The sequence below is a fragment of the Geospiza fortis genome, unplaced genomic scaffold (assembly GCF_000277835.1).
Source record: "Geospiza fortis unplaced genomic scaffold, GeoFor_1.0 scaffold275, whole genome shotgun sequence".
NCBI classification, from domain to species: Eukaryota; Metazoa; Chordata; class Aves; order Passeriformes; family Thraupidae; genus Geospiza; species Geospiza fortis.
This window is the reverse complement of record NW_005054341.1, coordinates 4,767,358-4,767,898: the sequence shown is the minus strand read 5'-3', so window position 1 is coordinate 4,767,898 and position 541 is coordinate 4,767,358. Positions and strand designations below refer to the sequence as shown.

The 541-nt window shown below is 55.1% G+C and overlaps 1 protein-coding gene across 2 annotated transcripts in view; it reads right to left on the bottom strand.

Moving 5' to 3' along the window:
• The window catches only part of LOC102042681 (beta-soluble NSF attachment protein), a 7,627-nt gene that overhangs the window by 5,795 nt on the left and 1,291 nt on the right, over positions 1-541 (bottom strand). For both annotated transcript variants that reach the window (XM_031058312.1, XM_031058311.1), the window contains exons 2-3: positions 454-533; positions 40-156 (exon numbers count right to left, since the gene is read on the bottom strand). In XM_031058312.1, the coding sequence (XP_030914172.1) occupies positions 40-156; positions 454-533 (197 nt within the window). The remainder of the gene's footprint in view (positions 1-39; positions 157-453; positions 534-541) is intronic.

Genomic DNA, 541 nt, shown 5'->3' with positions numbered 1-541 from the left:
AATCCCACATCCCGCTGCCGCCGGGTTCCGCTGCCTTACCTTGCGGATCTGCTTTTTTGTAGGCATTCCCAGCATCCACAAAGCTGGTGGCTGAGTCGTGCTTGCTCTGGAGCTGCATGTGCAGCTTGGCTGCCTGGCAAAAGGCGTTTCCTGCCGCTGGAAAAGAGGGAATAGCGATCCCGTGAATCCCGTGAGTGAGCGGGAATGCGCCGCTTCCAGGACCTGGGGAGACTCAGCGATGAGGGCTTCCCAGCTGGCATCTTAAAATTCCTCCAAGATCCTTCAGCTTGCATCTTAAAATTCCTCCAAGATCCTTCCCTTTGTCCACTCTCCCGGTATTTAAACAGGAATTACACAGACACAGAGACCATTCCCCATGGAACGATTCACAGGAAGACGTTTGGGCACTCTGGGATCACCCACGCCCCCCCAGATCCCAGGATTTGGACTCACCACTCCAGTTTTTGGCGATCTTGAACATGTTGGCAGCCCTGGTGTACATCTCACAGGCCTCCTCCACTCGGGTGTTGCCCCTGGAATG